Source organism: Struthio camelus, chromosome 5 (assembly GCF_040807025.1).
Source record: "Struthio camelus isolate bStrCam1 chromosome 5, bStrCam1.hap1, whole genome shotgun sequence".
NCBI lineage: Eukaryota > Metazoa > Chordata > Aves > Struthioniformes > Struthionidae > Struthio > Struthio camelus.
Genome location: NC_090946.1, coordinates 52,664,042 through 52,690,575, shown reverse-complemented (window position 1 = coordinate 52,690,575; position 26,534 = coordinate 52,664,042). Strand labels below are relative to the sequence as shown.

The following is a 26,534-nucleotide window of genomic DNA, read 5'->3' as shown; positions in this document are numbered from 1 at the left end:
TCTGATTTTTGTTGTATTAAAGCACAAGTGCAAGTTTTTGTTCTCTCCATTAGGTGTTTTAATAGTGTCTTTTAACCCAGTTGAAATGTGCATTACTTTTTAACAGTAAATGTATCAATATGAATAAGCATTGGCCTTTTTCTCAAAGCTGGATAGCATCAAATACATTGTATTTGATACTGTAAATCAATACTAAGCAAAAACAATTCACCCTAGTTGCACTCATATTACTTGTGTAAGGTTTAAAGCTCAAAAATAGAATGAAATAAAGCAATAATAAGCTTATAAATGGGAATTATGAGATTACAGTATTAAAAAAAAATACTGAAATGTATAAGCTTCTTCTCCATAGCCTGCAAAAGTCTATTGTTGAAGTCGCATATTTTTGGGCTGGTGCAATTTTATATTGGCTCGTAGATGAACAAGATGACCTAATTGATTCACTTTCTAGGGCTGTCAGTAGATATTGATGTGATGTAAATGTCATTTCCTGTTACTACATGTTTGAACTAAAAGCGCAGCAGTCTAAAGTGTGTTTTACTTTCTTCCCCAGGGGATATATCCATCAGTATTTCGGTGTCAAACTGCCAAGTTCAAGAAAATGTGGTGAGTGTTCTCTGAATGCTAGACATGATATGATTAAGCTTGCAAAGTCATTGATCTGTTTTGGAAAAAGGAATGTTAGAGAGGAGTTCCCATCAGCCGTTTTTCACTTACACTGTAGAAATGCAATCAATTAACTTTTGAGAAAAGTCATATTCATGGCACCTTTTCCTTGAAACACAAGAACTGCATTTGGGTAATTCAGATGAACACAGAATTTAACTATATAGCCTGCATCATGCTGATTATCAGAAGGAAAAGTGGGCTGTGTAAGTTATTAGTTCATGGAATTACTGCCAGATGAACATAAGTAGGGCTTATTACAAGCCTTGGTAAATTACCTTTTCCCGTAATCACTGAGAGATTAGACATTCTTCAGTGTACATCTTCCTAAAAAGATGAAACTACCTGGAGAAGGAGTTACGTATGTTGTTACACATATGTAAAAAAAGTCCTGGGACTCTTTTTCATTAGGAATGTTGATCATTGGGCATGTGGTTGAGGTAAATAGTCGCTTTATGGTTTCCCTTTTCACGGGCAGGAAATAAACAGGACTGTCTGCAGCTAAGTAAAGCATTGATGCAGTTCTGGTATTTGCCAAAAATGGATTATCTGGTGGTGTCCTTTTCTTTCCTAAGGAAAAGCAAGAACAATCTTTATTATCAACTCTTTGGCATTCTTTTGCTCTTTTTTTTGTATATGCCGCATGTTAAATATCAGGAGAATGAAACTGAATTCAAAGACTTGAGCTTTATTTGAACCTCCCAAATAAATCTGCTGACAGCTTGCGTTCCAGACGGTGCTTGGGTCTTAAGAATTAGTGAGCGGTTGGCCATCCTCTCTGCCACTGAGGGACTATTCTGCATCTCTCAGTGGACACATATGATAAGCCAAAGCTCAGATCTGCTGATACTCACGAAGCTTTCTATAAACTAGGAAACGACTTGCTTCTCCTTAGCTGACAGGAGCTGATCTAGGATTTTTTTTGAGAGAGACTTTTACATCATAATTTCTCCCATTTAATAAATACTAGGGAGTACCCAGCTGTAGTTGCTAGATCCAGGATCCTCAGCCTGAGTCCTCTGGGTGGAATGTTGCTAACAAGACCCTCTCTATTTCCGTATGTACTTTTTCTTCAGATTTGATGAAGATTAAGGATAATATTGCCCACAACAGGCTACTTGTGTGTTAAGATGGCAATGGTTGAAACTTAGCAGATGATACTGGTCCTTTCTGCAGTTTTCTGCAATTGCAATTACTTTGCCTTTTAAGAAAACCCACATGAACGTTTCTGGTATTTTGAAATGTGCAATAGTAAAAGTATGCCAGTTCCCATTAGAAAAATGAAACGAAATAAAAATCTTGCTACCATATCTCAAGGCTTAATATTCATTATGTTTAAATAAACAGGATATTAGCACTGTATACCAAATCTTCCCAGATGAGGTGTTGGGATCAGGACAGTTTGGAATTGTTTATGGAGGTAAGACTTTGTTTTGTTGCACAGTTGTGCCTAAGACAGAAAATGTCTTGAATGATGAAAGTATTTGGTCTCTGAAATGTTTTGTTACAGAAATTAGCTGCCAGTTGTTTGCATAAACAGTATTCATTAACCAAATAAACTGTTTTTTGTTGACAAAGTCTTTTTAATTTTTAGTTTCCTACACAATAGTGCGTCAGTGTATTGTATTAATAGTTTCATATTCTCTATAAGCTCTAGTAAGCTCTAGTAAGACAGACTGAAGTGCAGGAAATTGTTCTCTCTGAGAACTGGTATGAAAGAAGAAGAAAGCTGATCATTGCTTTTTTTTGCCTTTTTTTCTGCCTCTTTTTTTTTTTCAGTAGTTTGCTTGAATTGTTTCTCTTTTCCGTTTCTTATCCATTTTCTTTCTTTTTCCTCCATCAATTTTTTTCAGCAGTTTTGGGGGGTTATATATTTAGGTAAAGCTCCTTTGGAGCAGTGTGAAGTGAGAACTAATTGTACAAATTTCTCATTGAAGAATCTCTGTGGCTCTCTGGTAAGCCTGGGACATGCTTAAAGTGGGTTGCCTGTCTGATTATTTGCTCGTCTGGAACTACCATTGAAGGACTGAGCCTATGACTGGCCAGCTGCAGAGAATGCTGATTAAGAACATGAACAGGCCTATGTATGAGAAAGTTAGTTTTGCAGTTAATAAATTTAGTGTAATTTATATAGTTTAACTGCAAAACTGACTTTCTTATACATTGTCTGGTTGGTGTGCTTAAACAGATTTGTCAAGTTAGTTATAATAGGATGTAAGTAAAGTTCCCTTGTCAAAGGAAAGAAAGAAGAGGAATGACAGAGAACTTTTAATGGCTTACATTGGTTTAATTTGTCGCAAGCCTGCTCTGGGAATTACTTAACTGTGGTCATTTGTACAATCCAGTGAAAGTGGAACACTTTTCAGAATTAATCATGCTAATAGATAGAGGCTTTTTGTCTATTAACGCAGGAAAACATCGCAAAACAGGAAGAGATGTTGCCATTAAAATAATTGACAAACTAAGATTTCCAACTAAACAGGAAAGCCAACTTCGTAATGAAGTTGCAATTTTACAGGTATTTTCTTTTGCTTTTTTACTGTATTTGTACGTTACTGTAAACTCAGATGATTCGATTTTAGTTGGCAATGTATTTGAGAAATTCTCTGAAATCCTGGTTAAAACTCGTGTGAAATGTAATTGTTTAAAGAGATAGGAAACAAATTGAAAACAATCACTTTAAGCTATTTTTGTAAAAATACTGATGTTTTCACCATTTAGTATCTGCAAAAAATAGTTATGAGCAAATTTTCTAGGAATGTATTAAACATCACAGTTATTTACTGCTGTGAGCCAATATCCTTTTTAGTCAGTATACTTTTTATAGCTGTGTAGTACTTCTGTGTCTGTTCTGCGGTACAGGTAGATAAAAGGTCTGGGCATGAGATCTTAAACTCATATAGTCTTCTTTCTGGCACACACCACTGTGTGTCCAGAAATCCCAAGCACAGTTAGGCTTTTGTAAAATTTATATTTTAGTTCTAGTTTCTCCCTTCCATAGTGAGGCTTCCTCACTGTAAAGTAGGTTAAGCTGTTGCCATAGTGCTCTCCAGGACACTGCCATGGTGTTTTCCCTAACTTGGTTCCTACATTATCAAAAAACTTAAAAATAGGTACAGAGCTTTGCACAGGAGTATAAAGTTCTTTGACCTGCACGTGAAGGATGTTTAACCAATACTTAAACCAGCTAGTGTGTTGTATGAGGTAAAACCTGGATGACATAGCACCTAGTTGAAGATAGCACCTTGAAAATTTGCTTATTAAATTATTTTGTTTGTTTTTTAATTAAAACCATACCTGTGATGCAACATGTTAAGAGTGTAGGTATTTTACTTTTAACCATTTTGATGTCATGTTAGGAATTACCATCTTTGTAATTTTAAGCACCAGGCATAATAAGGTAAATGTATTTTTGTTAAACTCATTTTAAGTTCAGCCATACTCTTGTAAGGCTACCGTCCCTAGAAATTTCATGCCTGTTACCTACAGACTAGACACACGCTTCAAATTCTGAAGGACTGGGTTGTTGTCCTGTGTAGGGGAGGGGTCTGAAGACTGGGTGTATGATGATAAAACTTACTAATCATATTAGGAAATCTGTTTTATTCAAGTGCTATATATATATACCTTTAACAGAATCTTCATCACCTTGGAGTTGTAAATCTGGAGTGTATGTTTGAGACACCAGAAAGAGTGTTTGTTGTTATGGAAAAACTCCATGGAGACATGCTGGAGATGATCTTATCAAGTGAAAAAGGCAGATTGCCAGAGAGAATAACAAAATTTCTAATTACTCAGGTAAGAAACCGATTATAGACCTAGAAAGAGATTTGAGGTCAGGTGTTACCACTGCTGCTTATGGTTTGCTTGTGCCATAATTTACCCATCTGATTTGTGAAAGCCTGAATTATAATACCAGGGATTGTACAGACATCTTCATATGCATTATCTGATGGGTAGTAAACTGTTAAGAGGAACTAGCACTGGATGTAGGTGCAGTTGTCTGGCTCCTGGACGGGAGGCCATTAAGGCACATTTCCCCCTTATGCTTGAAGAAGTAAGCACAAGGAAGGGATGCACAGCACAGATAGCACCCTGTTGAAGACTTACATACAACGAGAAAAATCTGAACCCCTTGAATTTCCCTGTACCTAACTATTGTAGTTCATACTATATGCTTACTAGGTGCAACTTTTCTGTGCTGGGAGTGGATCTCAGCACTATGCCTGATTGAAAAGAATCTGTTTTTTTGTTAACAACGTTAACACATTTTTTTAACAAAAAAGTTTTTAAATTTGTTAACAATGATGTGATCTGTTTTTTGGGGGAGTTCTTTTTGTCCTTCTTGTTGTCATATTACTTTTTTGTCTGCCCATAACACAAGTTTAAAATTAAATACGCAGTTGACTAGCTAGCCTCTTCAGCGTTGCAGCAGCCTCTATTTTGTGTTAAGGCAAGAAAAAGAAGGAGCAGGAACAAGAGTGCTACAGGGAAGGTCTATTATTGGAGATAGAATGGAGTCGATTCCCTAGCTTTCAGAGCTTTCATGGGCAAAACTGCCATCAGCTTCAAAATTTGGCTTCTTGCTTTCCTAGCTTCATTCAGCCTCCTGACCAATGCCTCTTCTAATACCATGGAAAATTCTGTCAGCCCCTGACCAGACACAAGGAATAGCAGAATTAAAGCCACAAGAATAGGATGAATATCTGTTAGAGTGGAGTAAAAACACGCACATACTTTCTCTCTTTCTTCAAGAAATTGTTTAAATTGGCTTGCATACTATTTCAGTGGAAATTTTTGAGTTCATAGCTTAGATCTGGAAGGGCATTTTGCAAAGGAAACGTTTATAAATCCCAGCATTTCACAAAAAAAAAATTAAACAAGTACTTAGAATGCAGCTTTTAAAAAAGTATTTATTTAGAATGTAAAGTCTATGGAGAGGGAGCGATCTTGTTTCATATTATGCAACATAAGAAAATTTGAGGCACAGCAAATAACTGCTAGCATCTTCTTTGCTTTTTCATTACATTGCAGACTATTTTAAAAGATACACTCGCATTGGATTGTTTTTCTCTACAGCAGTGCTTGATCCTCTAATTGCTGTTATTGTCAGAATAATATATACATAAAAGCATATCATCTGAAACTGAATTTATTTCTGATTTGTTTCTTTACAGATCCTTGTTGCTTTAAGGCATCTTCATTTCAAAAATATTGTTCATTGTGACCTCAAACCAGAAAATGTATTATTGGCATCAGCTGATCCTTTCCCACAGGCAAGTAGAAAATGCCCTCTGCTAAGATAAATTGTTCACATTACTGTGTTAGCAATGGTTATGTTATGAACAAGTTTAAAAGTGATTAGTGATCTGTTTGTGTCCACCCCAAGAACTACACAGAATTATTAGATGCTTATGACAATCTGATCGCTTACTCAATAAAGGTTCCAAACATGACATTTTTAAAAGTCATTACCTTTTGTTATTTATCTAAAATACTCAATTAGATTTTCAAATGTGACATAACTACTTGTGCATTGGCCCAAGATATTTTTAATTTGCTCACCATTACAGCACAAACTATTTTTCTGGTTAATTTGGTCCAGATAACTGACAATATGCAGGCAGTCTCAGGAAAGAAGTAGTTATTTTTTTAAAAGTTAGGTTACCGCTTAGGAAAAAGAACAGATTCTTCTTTAATTTTGTGAATTAAAATGCCAGATAGATTACAGAATATATAAATATACTTTCTGGATTGTTGTTTTACTGCTTATTAAAAGTGATCTAAATCAGTTCCCGTTACCTTTGATCTGTAGAATTTATAGCTGTAGTCTCCTCCAAATGCCTATATTCAAAGAAATACTGTTCATTATTTCCCTGAAATTTTGTAAATAGGATCAATAACTGAAAAGGAAGGATCTGTGTTGAAACTTGAAGTGAGAATCTTTAAACGGTTAAATCTGACCGTCTGGAAAAAGCAGACAAAGAAGTTTGCACAGAGACAGGGTGTGACTGTATCACCAAGAAAATAAAAGTGGCAGTTCAAGAACTAAATTTTATCAGCTTGCTTAGTATAGGAAAAAATTAGAAATAGGTAAAAACTTTTATTTTTATTTGCCATATTTTTATGCTATGCATGAATAAGTGTTATTACTTTGTGTTATTAGTTTCAGCAGCAGCCTAAACTGTTAGGTCCCTTCCAAAACTGTATGTCTTTGATTCTAAGATGTCTTGTATTATTGACCACAGTTTATTCATGGAGTGCAGTTTATACAGGAGATGCAACACAGTGGTAATCTTGTGTAATAATTCAGCGGAATCATGAGTTTCTACTGAAAGAGGAGTTTAAAAAAACAAAAAAGTGCTCATGAAGAAACTAAACCATGACAAAATTACCTCAACTACGTATATGATAATAACAAAATCTGATTTACCATAGCACTTTGCTTTAAACAGGTAAAACTCTGTGATTTTGGCTTTGCCCGAATCATTGGGGAGAAATCTTTTAGGCGTTCAGTTGTAGGAACACCAGCCTATCTTGCTCCGGAAGTGCTGAGAAACAAAGGCTATAACAGATCTCTGGATATGTGGTCTGTGGGTGTCATCATTTATGTAAGCCTCAGCGGTACCTTTCCATTCAATGAAGATGAAGATATACATGACCAAATCCAGAATGCTGCCTTCATGTATCCACCTAACCCATGGAAGGAAATTTCTCATGAAGGTAATATCTGTTTGTGGCAGTTTTTTTATATGTGCTAAAAAAGTGTAGTTGTATTTGCTTTTGTATTTTATTTTTCCTGTACATATCAGTGAAGAAAAGAGTTGAAACTTCAAGATATCATAATGAATAATTTTCTGTTCTGTGTTATCAACTGCTCTAGACGTTTCCTAGCAGAGCCTGTATAGACTGCATACGGCAGAATCACCTAGCCTAGAGTCTCTCCAGGAGGGGCTGAAGGAGGCATATAGCCCACCTACAGATTGGGTTGCTGTAGAATCTTCTGCAGAACCTCGCTTGCTGGAACTGACCTTGCATATGTTTATTTCTTTATCTTTTCTTTCAGCCCTAGTATCTCTACATCTTTTTCACATTCTACTTGTATCAGTAATTTATTTTTCATTCAGTAGGATGCTGTACCCTGATAGTCTTTCTGTGGAGAAAAGAAAAAAAAAAAAGATACCGAACAAATCCAAACAGATGAGGTTTCAAGAACAGTGGGAGAAAGTAGTGTAGAACGGACTTTGTGGGAGGGGAAAAAATACTTAGAGATAACCAGTGAGAGTTTTGAAACTTGTGCTGTGGTCAATGGTATCAGGGATTTTTAATAATAAAAGATTGATGTGAATAATTCACTATGAATACCTTTAAAGAAGATAATTGAATTCTGTTAAAGACAGACACAACTAAGTCGGGCATTTTCAAATGATGATAGTTCTGGTTTCACCAACATTTTCCTGTACATATCGAACATTTTCAGACAACTTAATTTTCTGCTTTTTAAGGTTTTGGGATTTTTTGAATGTTTTCCTTATGTCCTTAACATTTTGCCAGGTTGCATCGTAAGTCCTAAAACAGAGAGATAATAAACATTAGATTCTTATTTTTCTTCTGAATTGTAATACATTCCAAATTGAAATGAAAGAGACATATGATTTCCGTTATTTACAGTACAGTTACAGCTGACCAATTTATCTGGGCTTCAGATGATTAATGGTAGCTTAAAGGAGTGTGCCTACTGCTCACTATGATATAGTCATATGAGATTCTCAGCTGACTAATGCTAGGAGTGCATTATCTGCTGTTTTAATCTCAGCAGCAGATGAAGTTTGATGAGACTTGCTAAGAATTAATTAAAAATAATTCTACAGAAGTAGACACTGGAAACCTCATGAACCTCCATATACTTTTGCTGTGTAAGCTGACAGGATCTGTTGGCAGCAGTGCTTTATCTGACGTTAAAGCTAAGCAAACGGCAATGAATACAGAAGGGGCTGCAGGAAGTCCTCTCCCACAAGCTTCTACTCCGGTAGACAGAAGATCAGTTTCTACATTCAGAGGTGAAGATTCAGTAGAGCACCTGCTGGAGTGTTATCTATCCTTTCTAGTGTTACAGCCTTCATTAAGAGTCGATGGATATAAGTCTGCAAGCAAGAAGAAGGGAAAAACACAGTTTAACTAATTACTAAGTTAAAACTTACTTAGGCAATGTAATTTTATTACATATTTTGAATTGCTAATTGATGAGCTACTTCATTGTGCTGAACCAAAATCTAAATCTGAACAGCTCCGTTATTTTTAAAACTGGGAGTTGGAATCTAGGTCTGTATCCAGTATATCTTAGAACTGACTTCTAGTGAGTTTAAACGGTATCTCCAATCTAAATGCTATAGGAATAGATTAGCTAGAGGAACTAAAGAAACAATTCTCTTTCACCTCATGTTCACAATCAAATGCAGGTCATGAGGGCAGCTGCACGACCTCTGTGCGTGAAATAACTTCATCCAGTCTGTATTGTGTGTGGCCACTTAGTAGGGCTGAGATATTCTACCTCATATCCTAACACATCTAATATGAATCACAGTTCTGAATAGTGCTGTGGTAATTGATGCTACAAATGGCTGAAACAGCATTTTGGGGTGAAGACAGGTGATTTTAAAGATTTTATGAAGTTGCTTACTCAACGCTGCAAATAAAAAAAAGAGTAGATAAGGCCCATATATTTAAATGTAAACTATGGTAACATGAAATTCGTTTCATGATAAAATCCATTATTGGGCTCATAATTTTCTCTGCACTAAGCACTACAAACCTAAAAATGCAGAGAGAACTAGTTTCAATTCCAGCATTTTACATTTCTGCACTCAAAAGTCCTCCTTCAGCTTATCACAGGCCCTTCCAGCTTCCTATATAGGTCAAGCTGATGAATTCTGATATATATGTCACCATATCTTTTTGATTATTCTTTTTTTGAGTTTACTCGTTATTCTTAACCGTTAGATATTTTTCAGTGGAAGTTTGAAGACACATGATTATGATTACATTTTTAAAAATTTTAAATTTTCATATAGAAAGACAAAGAATATATATTTTTTTGAAGTCAGAATAGATTTCTTTTTAACTAATTCATGGAACTCCTACCACAGTAATAATTCTCCCAACAGGACATTAATTATCATTAACTCGTTCTTCCCTTCAGATATGCAATGGAATTATATAGTAGTGTGGCATGTGATGCTGCAGTACAATCCAGGAAGGTTTCCATAAGCAAAGATTGTTTAACCTGTCTCTTTAAAGCTGATATGATTAAAATTACTGTGTATCTTGAAGGATAGACGCAGATATTTTCTTTCAAGAAGCATTATTCTTTGTTTTAAAATTCAAAGTTTTTGAAGTTATTTTTACTTGTAAGACCGAGAAAAAGTTTAAGTTCCAGCAGTTAGATCCGATTTACTTATTCAGTGACATCTGCAAAACTACTGCAAATATTTAATAGCAATTCAAAACATAATGACCGACTGCATCCCCCGTAGAAGCCTGCAACCCAAATTTTCCTGCACTGCTGTAGTATAAGAAAATTGAGACCAGAATTGATTAGACAAGTCTCCTTGTCACAGAAGACGGAAATACAAAATAAATAATATATTTAATGCAGGGCAAAAAAAACTTTTTAAAATGTGATGCTGTGTGAATTTGAAAAATAGGAGCCATTTTGTCAAAAGTTACCATAAGTGAAACTAATGTAAATATTCTTTTTTTATTTTTCCCCCTTACTAAGTGCATTCTCCCCGTATGTACAAAAGACATAGTCCTGGATCCAAGCTCTCTTTAACAATAGACTTTATAAAATGTACATTATGGCTAGATTTTAAATAAAAAATGATAACAACATCCAGAGATGATGTTTACATGTCTTAGTAATGGCAAGTGGAAACGGGGAATTCAGTGAATTTAGAAGAGCTAGGCATCTACGAGAATTAATATTAACTCTGATTTACGCATGCCAATATACTCAGATTCCCTGAGCCTGTAACATTCAATATGCATGGTTGTTTTCTCTTTGTTAACTTCTGAAATACGCTAGTATTGGTTGCTATGAATGTTCATAATATAATAATCCTAGAAACACTATTACAGAACAGTGAGAAGTTGTAGAAGGAATACATGTATTCTAGGGAGGAATAACCCCATGCATGAGGACAGGCTGGGGGCTGACCTGCTGGAAAGCAGCGCTGCCGAGAAGGACCTGGGAGTGCTGGTGGACAACAAGTTAAGCATGAGCCGGCAGCGTGCCCTTGTGGCCGAGAAGGCCAATGGTCTCCTGGGGTGCATTAGGCAGAGTGTTGCCAGCAGGTGGAGGGAGGTGATCCTGCCCCTCTCCTCAGCCCTGGGGAGGCCTCCCCTGGAGTACTGGGTGCAGTTCTGGGCTCCCCAGGACAAGAGAGACATGGCACCACTGGAGAGAGTCCAGCGGAGGGCTACCAAGATGAGGAGGGGACTGGAGCATCTTTCCTATGAAGAAAGACTGCAAGAGCTGGGCGTGTTCAGTCTGGAGAAGAGAAGACTGAGAGGCGATCTCATCATTGTGTACAAGTATCTGGGGGTGGGGGGGTGTCAAGAGGATGAGGCCAGCCTCTTCTCCGTGGTGCCCAGCAACAGGACAAGAGGCAACGGGCAGAAACTGAACCACAGGAAGTTCCATCTGAACCTGAGAAAAAAACCTCTTCACTGTGAGGGTGACAGAGCATTGGAGCAGGTTGCCCAGAGAGGTGGTGGAGTCTCCTTCCCTGGAGATATTCAAAACCCGTCTGGATGCGATCCAGGTTGGACTAGATGATCTCCAGAGGTCCCTTCCAACCTTGGCCATTCTGTGTGATTCTATGTCTGTGTGAATTACATATGAAGTTAAGCTGAGAAATGAGTACTGATGTTTATTCAAACCTATTACTGTATATATACAAACAATCCTCTTGATGCTCAAAACTACTGATAGCAGATAAGAAACAGGAGACAGAGGGGGCACTTCAGAACAGGCTAGGATCATGAACATACACAGTTGCTACACCTAAACAAGCTACTTTTTAAAACACAGTCACTTTCTTGCTTGAAATTCTCGGTATGTACTTTTAGTGCAACCACAAGTGTTTCAAAAGTTTTTTTTTTTTATCTTGTTATGCCATTTTCAGTTTAGAATAAGGGAAGTGATCCTCAGCAAGTGTATTGCCAGTGTCTGTGCAACAGCTATTTTGTTCAAGGGCATGTAATTGGTCAAAGAAAAGCTATTGAAAGCAGTGTTAGGAATTTTGGCATGCCTGTTGTAAAAGTCATCACTGAGGAAAGTATAGCAGTGTTCAAAGCTTTTGTTTACTTCTTATGATTAGTACTCTGGCTCGGAGAGCCAAAATAGACATGAAAATTGTATTCTGGTTGTTTCAGCGCTCTCTCCAGACCATTACTCATCTAAAAAGTTCAAGAATAGTTGAACTAACTGTCACATTTGCTTAGATTTTTCATTTGCCTATATTTTCATTGTAATCAGAGAGGAAATTAAAAGCTCAGGTAGTTTCTTTCTACCAAAATCGTGTATTTCTTTGGATATATTGTGCAGAAATTCACAAAAGTGAATGATTTTATGTTTATCACTGTTTTGATTTTAGTTAGTATTTGGTTATGCTTAATAGATGCTTTCTGATATTGCCAAGCAACAGCATTCTAGTCTAGGAGATGGACTGCAGAGGGTAGCCAAACAATTAAAGGTAGGTAGGGACCCCCAAAAAACAAGATAGGTGTTACCTAAGCATTGTATCTGGGAGAGCAAAAACAGTGGTAAAGTAGCCTAAATAAATATTCCCAATCTCTGTTTCTTTTTTAAGTTATTAATCGTAAAATTTTAACTTTTGAAGATAAAATTCTCTTGCCTTCTAAAATCAAAACTCTGCTGATAGGGAGGCTATAGATTTGTAAAAATCAATGAATCACAACAGTTTAAGCTGCTTGATTATATAAAAAATACACTTTTAAATTTTAGGAGGATCAGAGCAAAAACATGGGAAGAAAGTTTGTGTTTTGGAGGAAGTTTGTGCCATGAATGTAGTAGTGTGGTTTGTTTTAGGTATTTTTCTTGAAAATTACTTTTTCTGTATGTACTGTAACTGTCAGATGAGCATTTTCTAGCAATGTTCTAAATTAAACTAATCTACAGTCACAACCCAGACTGAAAAAGGCAGCATCCGTATATGGATGATATCTATGAATGTGCAAATGCTTCCATTCACTGTGAACTGTACTGTCTTCTCTGTCGCTCAGAAATGTGGCCTAGTCATTGCCTTTGACTCTGTTCTCCCCATAATGTCTCTATCTGATATCTTAACATCTGGACAAAATTCTAATTTCATAATCCCCGCCTGCTGAGAAATTCTGGCATGACTTTTTGGTATAATGCTTTTTCTGTCCTCTCCCCAGATTAAAAGATTAACCTATGAAAACTGAGACTTTTCAACTTCGGTAGATCTGACAAATTGATTTTTCCCTACTGTTCCACTCAGAACTCTTTTCAAACATCCCATCTCAAGCTCAGACCTCAGCTGTAAAGTCCCTTGTCTCACTGCATCAAACCCAGTTACTCATTTTTACAGTGTAAGGTTTTTCCACAGTATATATATGTATATATATACACATCACAGAATCCTCCAGAGAGAATTCTGACCTCCACCCCCATTAAAACAGCAATATGTTCATCCCTTGTTTGTTACGTTTCCAACGGGCGTTTCCAAGATTTCTTCTATTTCAGCCATCATGTGTGAAAGGAGGTCCATATAAGTGGCCATAATCTCACTCATTGTCTCCCTCACTTCCATCCATTAAGATATTCTGATAAGATGCTTAATATAGGAATAGAACAATTGATAAGCACCTGCTGTGTGTGTAGTGCTGCGTTATGCTGTCATCCCCACATAGTTTCTGAGTTACAACCACTTCCTTTTTCATTTTGAGTATTATGATCTTCAGGTCAGGGCCATCTTTTTTATATGTCTTTTCTACAGTCTAGAGCATAATGGAAACCGACCTTGGGTTGAAGCATCAGCTGTTGCAGCAGTGCAAGTAATAGGAATAAAATAAAAGTATTTTAAAGAGGAAGAGCAACAAAAAAGTTTGGAATACAAATTTTTCAAGAGACATACATATAGGGATGATGATAAAATACCCAAGGTGTTTTTTAAATGTGCATAATTTGTTGTTTTATATATCTAATACAACAGTAATCCATTCTGTGCCTTCAGGGATTAATGTAACATTATAATTGGGGTAGAGAGAAGCTCATAAATGACAGTAAAAGTACTCTTAAATTGCATGCCACCAAAACTGAGAGAGTCTTCCCTAAAATCTGGCCAAACAATTTTTTATAAGCAAATGGCTGTACTTTCCCTGTCTCTTTTTCCAACGATCTCTCTCTTTTGAAAGAATGTTCTGAAAAGCTAAGCATATGTTTGTATGTCTAAATAAAATAATAAAACATCACTGTAGGGAGATATTTTCTTTAGGTAATAGTTGGTAATCTTGTATAAAACAGATTTTGTCACAGCCATTCAACATTCCATTGTCCAATCTACCATTTGTATCCTCTATATCTTCAATTATTGTCAGGCCAGTTTCTATTTCTGAATACACTGAATTCCTTCAATATTCATATGACAATGTTTGGGCTTAATTCAGACTTCATTGGAGAATTTTGCTAGTTATTAATACAAGGGAATCTACTTGCAGAATTCTCTCCTATTTATAGCTATAAATTTCACATCTGTTAAATATGCAGTCTGTTTTCAACTGTCTTTTTATTCCCAACTTTGATCTCTCAGTCCACCAAATCTGCATGATCAGAAAAGATTTATTCTGACATAGCTACAGTTCTTTTTAAAAAAAAAAAAAAAAAAGCTGCTAATTATAAAGTCAAAATTTCCTGAAGGATTTTGTCCCTGTGGTTATTAGTCTGTTTTACCTAATGTATCTATCTTCACTGTGGTGGCAATTCTTTCGAGCTGCCTGCACCTAGATTCTGCTATGTCAAGCTTTAGCATATTCAGTGTATGTTTCATTCTGTCATGGAATTTTCATAAATCATTGTATTCACAAATTTTTTTGCTGCTTTATTCTGCCTCAGCTACCAACAGAGCTATTACTGCTACCCTGATAAACTACGTGATGTGTTCAGTGTTGATTACGTACTTCATACCATCTTTCAGATTAAGTAGTTTGGGAGGAAACTGTGCAATTTCTTCCATGTGTTAAATTTGATCATGGTGTGCCTGTTACGCTGCTTTTGAATCAGGAATAAATACTGCAGCTGCTTTCAAGCCAGTATTTTTATAGACTTGTTTCAGCATAATGTGAATAGAAACTCTGTTTCACACATTAATGAGAAAGTCACATGAACGTACGTCAAGTACACGTTACAGCTCAAAGATGCTCTCCACCTCAGTAAATTTTTAACTAGCTGTTTAAACTAAGGTCTTGGCCATGCTTAGGCATGTTTGCTAGTATGGAACAGTATTAGAAAGCCTCTAGAGCTGCTGCTTCTACTTGCCAGAGATTTATTTTGATAGTACAGCTGACTCCATTTCCTTGAAAAGAATAAGCTCTGCCAGGGAAAGATTATTTTTTGCCAGCCTCACTGCATGTACACTAGAGCTTTTGTCAACAAAACAGTATTGACCAGCAATAGGGGTGTGTGTGTGTGTGTGTAAAAATCTTACCACTGATCAACACAACTATAACTGGAAGAATCTAGGGCCTAAGTCATAAGTTTTATATTGATGGTATCAGTTTAAATTTTTACAACTGTCAGCTATAAGAATAGGTGATATTACAGATGTTCTTTAAAAGTTCCAGACCAAGTGTAAATTTATTGTTAATTTAGCACTTCTTTTCTTAATATTGTTAGGGTGGTTTCTTCTTTATAACCTACATGAAAGGCAAAAGCTTATTTATTTGGTAGGGCTAAATGGAGTAGTACATAATAGCTTTTTGCAAATATTTTACAAACTTTTGTGTTAATGTATGGGTTACCTCCTGACTGAGTTAAACCAATCATTCCTATAAAGATCATAATTTTTACCATGTGTTAATTTGATCTTTGTGTGTGGATTGTTACTGTCTTTATTACAATTAATTATTTACCATAATAACATAACATTAAACAGTTTAGAAGCATAAGCCTCATGAGTCAGGAGGCTCTTTCTAGTAAAATGCAAATAAAAAACATTATTTCCTAAAATCAAGGATCTATATAGCTTTTTAAGGTTGCATTTGAATCTCCCCGTTGGGGAGTCCACTAAATGATCATCTATCTTAAATGACCAGCAGTCATGCTATCTGGAAATCAAGGGGAACCATTAGTTTATGCTCTTTAGGAAAGCCTGCAACTCTCGTAACTTGACAAGCCCCTCAGCTGACTGTTCATGCTATCCTTAATCACAGGAAGTAGATATGAGCCCATAAAAGTGTTTGGAAAAGCAGTAACACAGTCCTCTTGCAACTTCCATATGTTTTACTTCCGTGACAATTTCTATGGGATTCCACTAAGAGAGGTGCAGACCATATATGGTCTTTCTTAACTCTCTGCGTTTATTAGTAACTATATATAATGTTGTACATTATATACATAGAAGAGTATGGTCAGCCTTTATAGAGCTCCTAAAATATCTGACAAGGATAACTTTAAAATCTTATTAGAAAAAAAAAATCAGTCTTTAGTGAATATTCATAATATTTGCTTTAAAAATATAATGCAGATGTTCTAAATTAGTTCCTAAAAAATTCTTTCTCTTCCTAGATAGAAATTTTTTTGTCCTGACTTTGGTCCTCTGAGTCAAATTTAAATTGCATTTCTAAACTACATGTTAATACCTTCCCAATTTTTATCTCCAGTGTTTTTAAGCAGGGCAACCCGAAGAGTGATCATCAAACCATTAATTATATACATATATGTATATATATATATATGTATATATATATTTAATTCTGAAATTGTGTCAACATGAATGTTACAGTTCATGTACCTTGCATGCACTGTAGCTAGACCAAATTATTTTAGTCAGTAGTTATCAGGACAGCACTTGTTTTTGTGTAAGGTATAAAAGACAGAGCAGCCAGGATCACTCCTCATTTCCTTTAAATAATCCAGTTGAACCTACTAGTGTCTGAACCTCTGTGCTTTATTTAAACCAATTACGTTCCAAATTTTCTCATTAACAGAATATCTCAGATTCCTCAGAAAATCCTTTAATCCTTCAGTTTCAGCTACTAAACCTGTATGTACGGAACTCTCTTGTTTCTGCTTCCTATTACACAGCACTCTTGTTTGTTGCTAGTACATATCAGCTTGTTCTTGACTTCTAAATGATGCTCAGAACTTTTATGCTTGAGAAGGGGGCTTTGCTTAGATTGCATGATTGCATGTACCTTGAGGGTACAAATAGAAAATGTTATTCTACTGTCGAACTCGTGTTTGATCCCATCCTTCAGCTACATAGAGAGAGAGAGAGAAATTCAGAGTACTGAAGAAAATGGAGTTATGTATCAGACAATTGGAGCCCTAAATCCTCATAGTAGTCACATTTGAATTTATGCTCATTTATTGCTAAGAGGTGAATGATATTCAAAACTTTCCTAGAGAGAGCAACCTTAGATGAAGAACTAATAATAAATACCAAAACTTTTTACAGACACAGCAATATTCCAGTGGTGAAACAAGCAGATCATCTCTGTAAACTGGGGCTGGAGCTCAAGATAACCCTCTCAGTCTCACTGTCTAGGAAGTAGAGAAAAGAAGAAATCTGAAACACTGTCTCCAGTAATATTGGATCATTATGAATAGCCTGATGGCCCCATTCCCTGTAGGCAGTAGATGCCTTCATCAAGTCTGAGCTGGCCTTCTACTGCAAGTGCTGCTAATGTCATTGCCTCTCTCCCCAGAGTCACCAACAGAGATATTTACCTGGTGATCCATGAAAGTGCTAGAGAGAGGTCTGGCATGAGCTACCCAAATCCATGAGAATGGCAAAAGCTAATCATTCCCTCCATTAAGGAATACCCACCTCTTCTAGTGATGTTAACAACTGTAATGCCTTGCTTGATTCCATTCCATCCAGAAAAGGCAGAGAGCTCTGTGGGCTATGACTGGTATGCAAATACCAGGGCGATCCTGAAGCATAGTCATATGCCTCTTAAAGGCCTCTCCCTCTCATTTTCAAAGAAGAGGCCTCTCCCTCTCATTTTCAAAGCTTAGTCATCATCTTGGCATTCATCTTGATGGCAAATGATTTTCATGACACTTCAGGAACTCTGTTTTTACTAAGAACACTAAAAACAGGCCCTAAAAAAAAAAAATCGGGAAGACCAATCTAGCATCTCTTACAAAGTACAGGCCAGAGGCTGTCCTGCCTTTCAAAATACGTGAAATCTTCACTAAGAAAATACGTGAAACATGCTACACTCAAAGTTTAGAAGAGCTTTGTGATCCCTCACAATGTACTCCTTGACCAGATAACCTTTTTGCCAGAAAGTCAAAATGCTTCATCAAAGAATTACAACATGGAACAAGCAATCCCCTGAATCTCTGCTACGCTCAGCCTGATAACCACTAAATTCAGATGAACCCTTCACTAGTTTGTCTTGTCACATTGATCAGACATTCCCAAGAACAAATGGTTGCCCAATGCTGACAGTCCTGAACATCATGTGAGGTTGCCTTTTTACCATCCTCTTAGTTTCCTTCCCCACCCTTCTTTGTGTGCCATCTCTCAACTAGAAAATGCCCTTCTGGTCCGTTCAACATGCCATTGACAATATCCCCCAAGAACACAGAGAAATATATTATTACATCTAGTATTTCGTTATTCTGAAGGGAAGAAAAAAGGGCAAGTGGGTCTTCATCCTGTTCTAACCTGGAGGAGGCTGAATAACTACTTATAAATCCATCACCTCACTTTTCTATCACAGGCTCATGGCCATATCTGCTTCCAGTACGTTAGATGGAAGTACTTCAGATTCATAACAGGGGTATTATCAGTATAGTATTCTGTCTTTTGGAGACTCCATGGCAGCAAGAATATTCATTAGGAGCTTGGCAGTAGCAGAGGCAAATCTCAGGCAACATGTATTTATATCTGGACAAATGTCCACTAAAAATCCATTCCTAGGACAATCAGGTCTTCATCAAGTCCTTGACACGTTTACCAAACTGAGATCCGTAGAAAAGGATGAAGAATGATCTCTCATAAAACTGAAGAAACTAGATTTAATGCAATCCCTGTTAAATTCACGTTCAGCACTGGCCTAAATGGCAAAAGACAGACTGAAGTCTTAACCATAATTTATTCAGAATTTAAGGGTAGGATGAGAATGTTGCAGAACATGCTGATGTTGGCTGATTCCCAAGCTTACTGCCATGGGTAAGGACCACGCTGTCCTCTTCCAGGCATCAGATAAAAGCAACTACCATTACTTTATCCCAGGTTCTGACAGAAGTCATTCTATAACTTGACCTTCTAAATGAAGAAAGGGTATTACCTTACCCACTTCATCACAGCAACATGACAATCCAGTTGGCCACCTAAACTCTGAATGCAAGACAAGACAGAACCCCCTCGCCCCCATAAATTTGAACTATGGAATACGACTGCCCAGCTTTCCTGTCTCTTTCTCATAGCTTAAAACTCAAGAACTTCCTTAACCAATAAAGGCGTAGGGGTGACAGAGACAGATTAACCCAGCTGTGTTGGGAAGCCAGTGAGCTTTTGGCATGCTGTCATCTCTCCATGGTAGTCTATTGGCTATCTATCCACTGGCTTTATGATCCCATATCTACTTCACAGACATTTTGAGAGGGAATAAAATAAACATGAGTTAGAGAATTTAGCATGAATTATATCTTACACTGAAAGAACCAATGGCTTAAAAATCTGTTTGTCCACAACAGAGAAGGAAAGATTAGGGCCATCTGCTCCAGGAAAAGTGTGTCTCAGAACCTCTGGCAATCTCTTCTTTGTCAAAAGTTCTGAGATTTGTTTTATCTCATTTCCACAGTTGCTTTGATTTCCAAGATAAAATTCAGGAAGTCAGGGCTACTTTAATGATAGGCTATTATTGCTAAGGACGCAGAAAAGTCTTTGGAAAATGGGTGGCGGGTGGGAAGACTGTTAAAAAAGAGAAATGCTTTTCTGCATTATGCTTACTGCTGCATAAAATACAACTTCATAGATTTCCCAGGTTAAAAAATTTTCTCCTCCCTCCTTCTATTTCTTATCTAGCTGGCAGCAACATCAGTCTTGCATATTCCGGAACCAGTTTCCCTCAGTGATCCGATGTAGTCCTACAGTTGACAATCTTTCCCACTTACCATGATACAGGGAAAGAAATAGAGATATAAACCAGCATACTTTGGACAGTATACAAGCCAAGGCATATTGTGATAAAATGGCAAAGTTACAGTGATACTGTAATTTCCTGTGACCTGTCAATTACTATATAACAGTAAGCTTCTCCAGAGCACATGCCAGGCTTTAAGCATCACCTAGAATAGAGGTTAACCTTTCATTATAACCGTATATGGTTTTTGTCTGTTAGTTTGTTTTTTTATGGCCTTAGTAGGTGCATTCAAAGCTCAACAATCTCATTCCAGAGATTTTTCCAAATGGATCACTCAATGAACTGCACTGGTCATTGACTGGTGAGCCTCCTCCCTTCAGGCACCACAGCACACATTACTGTTACCTCTGTGAATCATTGATCTGCTTCAAAAACATAACCATGCAGTAATTTGTAAAGTAGCCAAAGTTGCCCTCTAGCATTTATAAAACATCAGACTGCTAACTAGCAGGTAGAGGTTGTGCTCAGTTCAGAAGAGCAGTATTGCAAACTTTTCTCACAAACCCTGATTTTCCCACTCAGTGTCTGGGAAGGTGCTGCTGTCAGTCATCTAAAAGTGACATTGACAATCTCAAATAAATATATACATCTACATACATACATACATACATATACACACATATATATATATGTAAAAAACTGTATACTGCTGTGGCACCCAAAGGATATTGTAGTCCTCAGCTACTTTTTTCATTTATCAATGAGCTGAGTGAGAATTGTCTCCAGTGTTCACTGAATGCTTGCAAATGACCACAAAGAGGCCCAGGATGCACTAGCCTGCAGGCACTGTTGAGTAAAACAGTTGTAGTCCCACGAGGAAGGGGTGCATGGCTACCCTCAGGGTGATCTGCATTGGCTGCAGTTTCTAAAAGAGACTGGCGCTGCCATGTGGATTGACAATTGTCCTCTTTTTCCAACTGCAGTTTCTGTATTTCTATCTGTATGTTGTAGTTGAACCAAGCATATATTTTTAGCTGACATGTTCCAATATTATTTCTTTTCAGCTATTGATCTCATAAATAATTTGTTGCAAGTGAAAATGAGAAAGCGCTACAGTGTGGACAAAACGTTAAGCCACCCATGGTTGCAGGTATTGCTACAAATTCCATGCCTTTTCCTCTATATTTAGGCTCTAAACATATGTAAAGCATCTTTTTGTCTTTAAGTGCAGTAGAATCTAAGTAAATCTATGTGCCTGAAGATGTTTTCAGGTGCTGAGAACCTCATCCTCCTTCACCAATTTGCCTGTGGATTCTAATTAACTTTTGAAGGACCAGATTCCAATACTAAACTTATCTCGCGTATTCAAAATACACTACAAAAATATTTTATCTCATTTGTTCACTGAGAATATGATGTGTTCTCATTAAAACAAAACAAAACTTTGGAATCATTTGACTTACATTTTCTCATTGTCTGAATTCTACTCTGATTCACTTATTATTAAAGCTAATCAATGGGCTGTCACTTCACACTCATCAGAAAGAACGAGTGAAGTTGTATGCTTTCCAGAAAAATATATTAGCCACTTTCAATTGAAGCCTTCAACTGAAAATGGAAATGTTATGATGTTTTGAGAAGCCAGCAGCCACTATCTTCTACTCTTTACATACTGATTTTTTTTTATACTGGCAGCAACAAAATCACTGCAAGTGGAAAGACAGAACACAGAATCAATGCAGTGAGTGGTACTAGGATAGTTTTCTCTTTAATTAGATACTTCAGGATCATGAAAAACAAATCAGGGGCATGTAGGACCTATCAAGGCGCCGAGTGGGCCGGTGGCTCTCTGGGGCCGGTAGGGGCGGGGGCCACCGGCAGGGCCGGGCCGGGCCCGGCCGGGTCTGGCCGCCAGGGCCCGTCCCCCCGCCCCGAGGCAGGGGGGCAGCCGGGGGCAGCCGGGGCCGCCCCAGCCCCGGGCACCTCCCTGCGGCTAGGGCCGCGCAGTGGCGAGGCTGGAGACAACGCCGCGGGGAAGTGACTGGTGGCACTGGGCTGGGCCAAGATGGGGCCGGGGCCGGGGGAGGCCTGGGGAGGCAGGGACAGGGAGGACTGTAGTGCTCTCAGAGCCCTCATAGGACCTGCTCAAGAGAACAGATTGTGGGTTGGTATTAAGGGATAGCTCAGTGTATCCATTTTTAGTCTCAAGTATAAGAATATTTAAGCTTTGATCTCAGCGTTTTCATCATTAATTCTTCTTACTCTGTGAGAATTTTAGACCTAGTTCAAACTCCAAATAGTTAAGACGTCAGCTTCAACACTCATCCTTCCTGTGCACACTCCACCACTCCTAATTACCGTGTCTAAATACCTCCCCAATAATCTTTTCTCCAGTTGCCTAACATCAGATGTTATTCTTATGCATTAACTCCTACTCAAATGAGAAATTTTAAAAAACACCCTAGTTATGAACCATGACATTATGTGATTTTTTTTTTTTAACATGTCTAGTGGGTAACCAATGTCAGTGATCCCTCAACTGCATTTTTTAGTTGTTGAAAAGACAAGAAATATTTCCACTAATTTTTAAGCTGGACATGAATAATTTATTTCTCTCCTTTTAGCAATTATTTGCAGGGGAGCCTTTGTAAATATCTTCTAGATGACAATTTTTCTGTTAAAATCCAGCCATGAAAAAATCTATTTCTGAATAGACTTTATATTTGGGATTATTAATCTACAACAGTAGTATCATTTCATTCAATTCATCTGATTGCAAGTCAGAATGGCCTGATTTCCTGATGTAGTAAGTTTAACCCTAACATATCCAAAGTCTGTCAGTCTGAATATATGTATTACCTACATCACCGTTACAGTCAAATTGTGTTGCATCTCAGCGTTTACCAATTGTTATCATTATAACTTCTCTCATGAGGGATCCACGTTTGCACGTAGGGAAGTAAGGCATGGTACAAACCACATACCTAGTCCACAATCTGAAAGCAGTCTTTACCTGAACTGAGAGCTGTGTCCTGTTCCATTAGCTTAATATTCAATCACTCTTTCTCAAATGAGAGAGTGACCTGCTGGAATAGGAGGAAATGGGCTAGAAAACTGCCGCCAGGGATTTTCTACTGAGCTTTCTTTCTTCCTCCCAGATTTTATGACCTCCTCTAGTCTTCTCCCCCTCAGACGTTCATTCTCTTATCTCTGGCAACCACTGCAGAATGTATTTGTTTGAGTCATGGGGGACCAGAGAGTTGTCTGGGCTAAGGCCTGCAGCATGGAAGCTGGCTGTCTCACATGCTGGGTTGGTGTCCTTCACTGCTATACATCTACTTTTATCCCTTGTACAATAGTGAATGAAGGTGAACCAAGGCAAGACAGTACAGCAGCAGTCCTAGCACCATAGACAGGAGGATTCCTCTTTCCAGAAGAGCCCAAGCTCGTGGGCTAAGTAAAGATAACAGTAGAGCAGGGCAGTGTGAGGTAGAGATGATTTCCGAGGGGATCTCCATGTAGGTCATGGGCCTAAGGATGTGAGATAGCAAGGATAAAGGCTTTTGTGCATTTAAAGTGTGCAGGTGTTCTGGTGCTCTGGCTAGGTGACCAGCTCTTTCACTTAGGAAGCGAGAAAAAGGAGAAAAAAGTAAATTCGATACAGAGTTGTGAGCACAGGCTAGGCTGGATGAGGCTTGGAATGGTTTCCTGGTTATTTTTCAGTGGGAAGAGGCACAGAGGATTATTATACTTGAGATATACTTCAGGCAGATCAGAAGCTGCACTGCTTAGGTTGTAACGTTCTGCAAGAACGAGCACAGTTTCCACCCTAACTGTTGACTCTCAAAACAAGAGTTCCAAAGTAGCTTTGATGTGCAGCTGTATGAGCACACCAGTACTTGCTTAAGGAACGGAAAAGAAGATTTTCTTTTTTCTAGTCCAAGCTGAATTCATATCCGGTACCATCATATTGAGATGGGGCAAATGTCTGGACTACCTGATATAGATCATTAGATTATAAATGCAGGATTTAGAGAAATATTTTTATTTTCTCATCCATCTCCTGGGTAGTGGGAGACAGCTTTTCAGCACCTATGCCTCATGTAGATGTCATAAAAAAATCTGTAGAATACCAATACATTCTACAAAGCAGCCTGTAACATCTCCATATTATACTTAATCACAGTTTAACAAAATTAATGTATCAAACGATCTTCTAAAGATGATACTTCTCTCTATAGGCAAATTTCTTATTTTATTAATTACATGATATTTCCATTTTGGAGTAATAGAAGGGCATGATATTTAGATTATCCGCCAAGTTGACAGTGCTTTTCATATCACTGGGAGTAGAAGGGAATGTCATTTATTTTAGAAATAAATGTTAAAAATAATACTGTTATTTTATTTCAGGACTATCAAACCTGGTTAGATTTAAGGGAACTCGAATGTAAAATAGGGGAACGTTACATCACGCATGAAAGCGATGACTCCCGATGGGAACAGTATTCAGGAGAACACGGATTGCAGTACCCAGCACACCTTATCAGTCCAAGCGCTACCCATAATGAAAACACCAAGCTAGAGGAAACAGAAATGAAAGCCCTCAGTGAGCGTGTCAGCATCCTTTAAGTTGCATCCCCTATAATCTGTCAAAACACTGTGGAATTAATAAATACATACGGTCAGGTTTAACGTTTGCCTTGCAGAACTGCCATTATTTTCTGTCAGATGGGAACAAAGCTGTTACGCTGTTACACTGCTGATGTATCCGAGTTGCCAAGACAAATCAACAGAAACATTTTTGTGTGACCAACTGTGTTGTATTTACAAAAGTTCCCAGAAACACTAAACTTGTTATTGTGAATGATTCATGTTGTATTTAACGCATTAAAACCTGTCTCCACTGTGCCTTTGCAAACTAGTGTTTTTCTTACTTGAGCCTCATTTTGGTAAGAGAGAACTTTCCCATGAAGATTTGTTTTTTGGTTGGTTGGTTGGTTTTTTTTGGTGCATCATTAGTATTGTAATTGTAAGCAAACTCTTGAAGAGTAGATTATTACTGCTGTTCTGTGAACAACTTCTACCATTTGGATAAAAGCTTTATTTAGTGTGAGGAAAAAAGAAAAAAAAATACAAAAAAGCATAAAATAAATTGCATTGCACTGTACAGTTTCAAATCAGATAACCTGTGTGTATATGTTTTTGTGTATGTACATACACACACACATGCAAATACACAGGGTATAACCTGCTCTTAAGCCTAAATGCCTTAGTAATGTAAACTGCAGCATGTCAGTTGTATTTCTCTTTCTTAAAAAATTCTCCTGTAATATGACTGTTCTCTAATATGTACATTCAGAAGCTAAATAACACATTGCCTTTGTGTATGTTTTCAATAAAAGTCTTGTTAAAATAAGTTCATTTGATCAATCTTTCTGTTTAAAATATCCTGGAATGGGATCAGAAGCAGCTGGGGAAAGCTCATCATCAAGAAGTCCACATGGAGGTAGATAGGAAAATGTACATTCTGGAAGAACCCCTTGGACTGATTTTATAACATAAATCAGATTTTGATCAGATTTGAAAGATATTTGTGGGTGGAGGGAGCTGGGGACACTGATTTTGCACCACTGAAATTAATAGGAACTTCGATTTTAATGAAATGTGCTGATTTGCTTTCCCACTGAGTCCTATTGAACTGATAAGGTAATATGGATTCCCCTCCACCTTTCCCCTGAAAACATTCAAGATATTAATTTCCATTTCTAATAATTACTAGGTGTTCCAACTCTAACCCATTTAGCTTCAACTGTGAGAGAGGTTCAGGCTGCACTTCAAAACGTGCCAGGGTAACTCACTGACAAGCTGAAGATTACTCTATGCTACAAGCTATCTCTGAAATGCCAAGTGATATGCGGCTATTGAGAGAGGTTAAAAGAAAACACAAACACACACACACACACACACACACACACAAAATGCCAGACTGAAGTGATACAAGGATCAGAGGTAATATTAGAGCTAAAAGCCAAATACTATAAACTTCTACTAATCAAATCTTGGCTTTATGTTAGAATTTGTATAGTGCATTTCTTCAGATAAAACTATTCTTTAGTCCAAGAAAAACTCTGTCCAAAAGGAAGTTTATGCCAGATACATAGCATAAACAGAGCCAGCAGAATTTTTCTTATCTATTTTGGATCTCTACTGGACAGATAAGGTGTACCGTAGATGAAATGATGAAATGGCACCTCTATTCCAACAGGAAGAATCATATATCTTAGAGAATTAAAATAAGAAGTAATTTGAAAAATGCTTGTAAATCTCTCCCTCCTCACCTCCTTTTTCCCCTAATCCCACTGCCAGAAAAGGAAGATATCACCTCAACTCAGAAACCCTTTCCCACTTCAACTGGGCTCTCAAGAAAACTCTCTGAAAACACTGGCCTTGTAATGTACTTTGAAACAAGTCTGATGTGACAGAGTTCAAACACACTGACT

At 37.4% G+C, this 26,534-nt stretch overlaps 1 protein-coding gene across 5 annotated transcripts in view; it reads left to right on the top strand.

The window, feature by feature from the left end:
* The window catches only part of PRKD1 (protein kinase D1), a 156,117-nt gene extending 130,667 nt beyond the window's left edge, over positions 1–25,450 (top strand). For 3 of the 5 annotated variants that reach the window (XM_068946376.1, XM_068946375.1, XM_068946377.1), the window contains 8 exons: positions 554–606; positions 2,014–2,086; positions 3,078–3,184; positions 4,303–4,464; positions 5,844–5,942; positions 7,122–7,389; positions 21,096–21,181; positions 24,445–25,450. In XM_068946376.1, the coding sequence (XP_068802477.1) occupies positions 554–606; positions 2,014–2,086; positions 3,078–3,184; positions 4,303–4,464; positions 5,844–5,942; positions 7,122–7,389; positions 21,096–21,181; positions 24,445–24,663 (1,067 nt within the window). In that variant the 3' untranslated portion in view covers positions 24,664–25,450. The remainder of the gene's footprint in view (positions 1–553; positions 607–2,013; positions 2,087–3,077; positions 3,185–4,302; positions 4,465–5,843; positions 5,943–7,121; positions 7,390–21,095; positions 21,182–24,444) is intronic. The other 2 variants (XM_068946379.1, XM_068946378.1) reach the window with 1 other exon arrangement.
* Positions 25,451–26,534: the final 1,084 nt, after the last annotated feature.